Source organism: Fukomys damarensis, unplaced genomic scaffold (genome assembly GCF_012274545.1).
Source record: "Fukomys damarensis isolate Sample0158 unplaced genomic scaffold, DMR_v1.0_HiC HiC_scaffold_22, whole genome shotgun sequence".
Taxonomy (NCBI): Eukaryota; Metazoa; Chordata; class Mammalia; order Rodentia; family Bathyergidae; genus Fukomys; species Fukomys damarensis.
In genome coordinates this window covers 547,390-548,328 of record NW_022900934.1, presented here as the reverse complement: position 1 = coordinate 548,328, position 939 = coordinate 547,390, and the positions used below count along the sequence as shown (strand labels likewise).

General features: G+C 53.5%; 1 protein-coding gene across 3 annotated transcripts in view; it reads right to left on the bottom strand.

Moving 5' to 3' along the window:
• The window catches only part of Arfrp1 (ADP ribosylation factor related protein 1), a 9,161-nt gene extending 8,228 nt beyond the window's left edge, over positions 1 to 933 (bottom strand). For 2 of the 3 annotated variants that reach the window (XM_010633359.2, XM_010633361.2), the window contains exons 1-2: positions 793 to 933; positions 468 to 566 (exon numbers count right to left, since the gene is read on the bottom strand). In XM_010633359.2, the coding sequence (XP_010631661.1) occupies positions 468 to 560 (93 nt within the window). In that variant the 5' untranslated portion in view covers positions 561 to 566; positions 793 to 933. Of the gene's footprint in view, positions 1 to 467; positions 567 to 776 lie in introns of all 3 variants that reach the window. The other variant, XM_010633360.2, reaches the window with a different exon arrangement.
• Between the last annotated feature and the right edge of the window lie 6 nt (positions 934 to 939).

Genomic DNA, 939 nt, shown 5'->3' with positions numbered 1-939 from the left:
ACATACATACACTCACACACACAAAATGAAAAGATGAGGGGCCTGGGGTTTAGCTCAGTGGCACCATGCCACAAGCACAAGGTCCTGATATCGATCCCCAGTTAAAAAAAAAAAAAAGATGAACCAAACTGAGCTGCTGCTTTTCAAGAAGCAAGACTGATGGAACACACCAGTAATCCCCGCATTCTGAGAGGCCAAGGCAAGAGGACTGAAAGTTCTAGTCCAGCCTGGGCAACTTACTGAGACCTTATCAAAATACTGGGGATGTAGCTCAGTGCAAAGGCTCTGGATTCAATCTCAAGCACCACCCCCACCACCAGCACCACACACACAGCTAGTAGAGATCATTCTGTGGTCTCAGGAGGGATCTGGAGACAGTCTGGGCAGTGAACTTGCAGCTGCCAGGATGAAACCAAAACTATACCACCAAGCGAGGGAGGGGCGCTGGCAAGGAAACAGGTACCTACCGTCTTCCCAGCATTGTCCAGGCCCAGGATCAGGATGCAGTACTCATCCTTCTGGAACATATACTTGTACAGCCCCGACAGCAGCGTGTACATCCTGCCCTAGGCACCCCAAGAGAAGTCATAGTGTGAGCCACTTGCATCCGCCTCCTGCTGGCTTCCCCTCAGGGCTGTCTGTCCTGCTGGCTGTTTAGAACCGGAGCCCAGCTTCTCCTCCCGCTTTCTATAAGACTGACCCTACCTCAGTGACCCGCCACAACTCTCCCTGGATCACACCCCCTGGAGGTCGTTCCACTCGCCGCTAAGATTAACCTTTCAAACTACAGACCCGTCTCCTTCTCTAAAAACACGTCTCAGCCTCCTCTGCTCTGGCCTGGCCAGGCTCCTCTTCCCTGGGGTCTTCGCGTGGCATGAGGAACCTCTCTTCTAACTTCCAGTCGGCTCAAGGCTGGCGAGGCCAGGCCAGGCTCCAGTC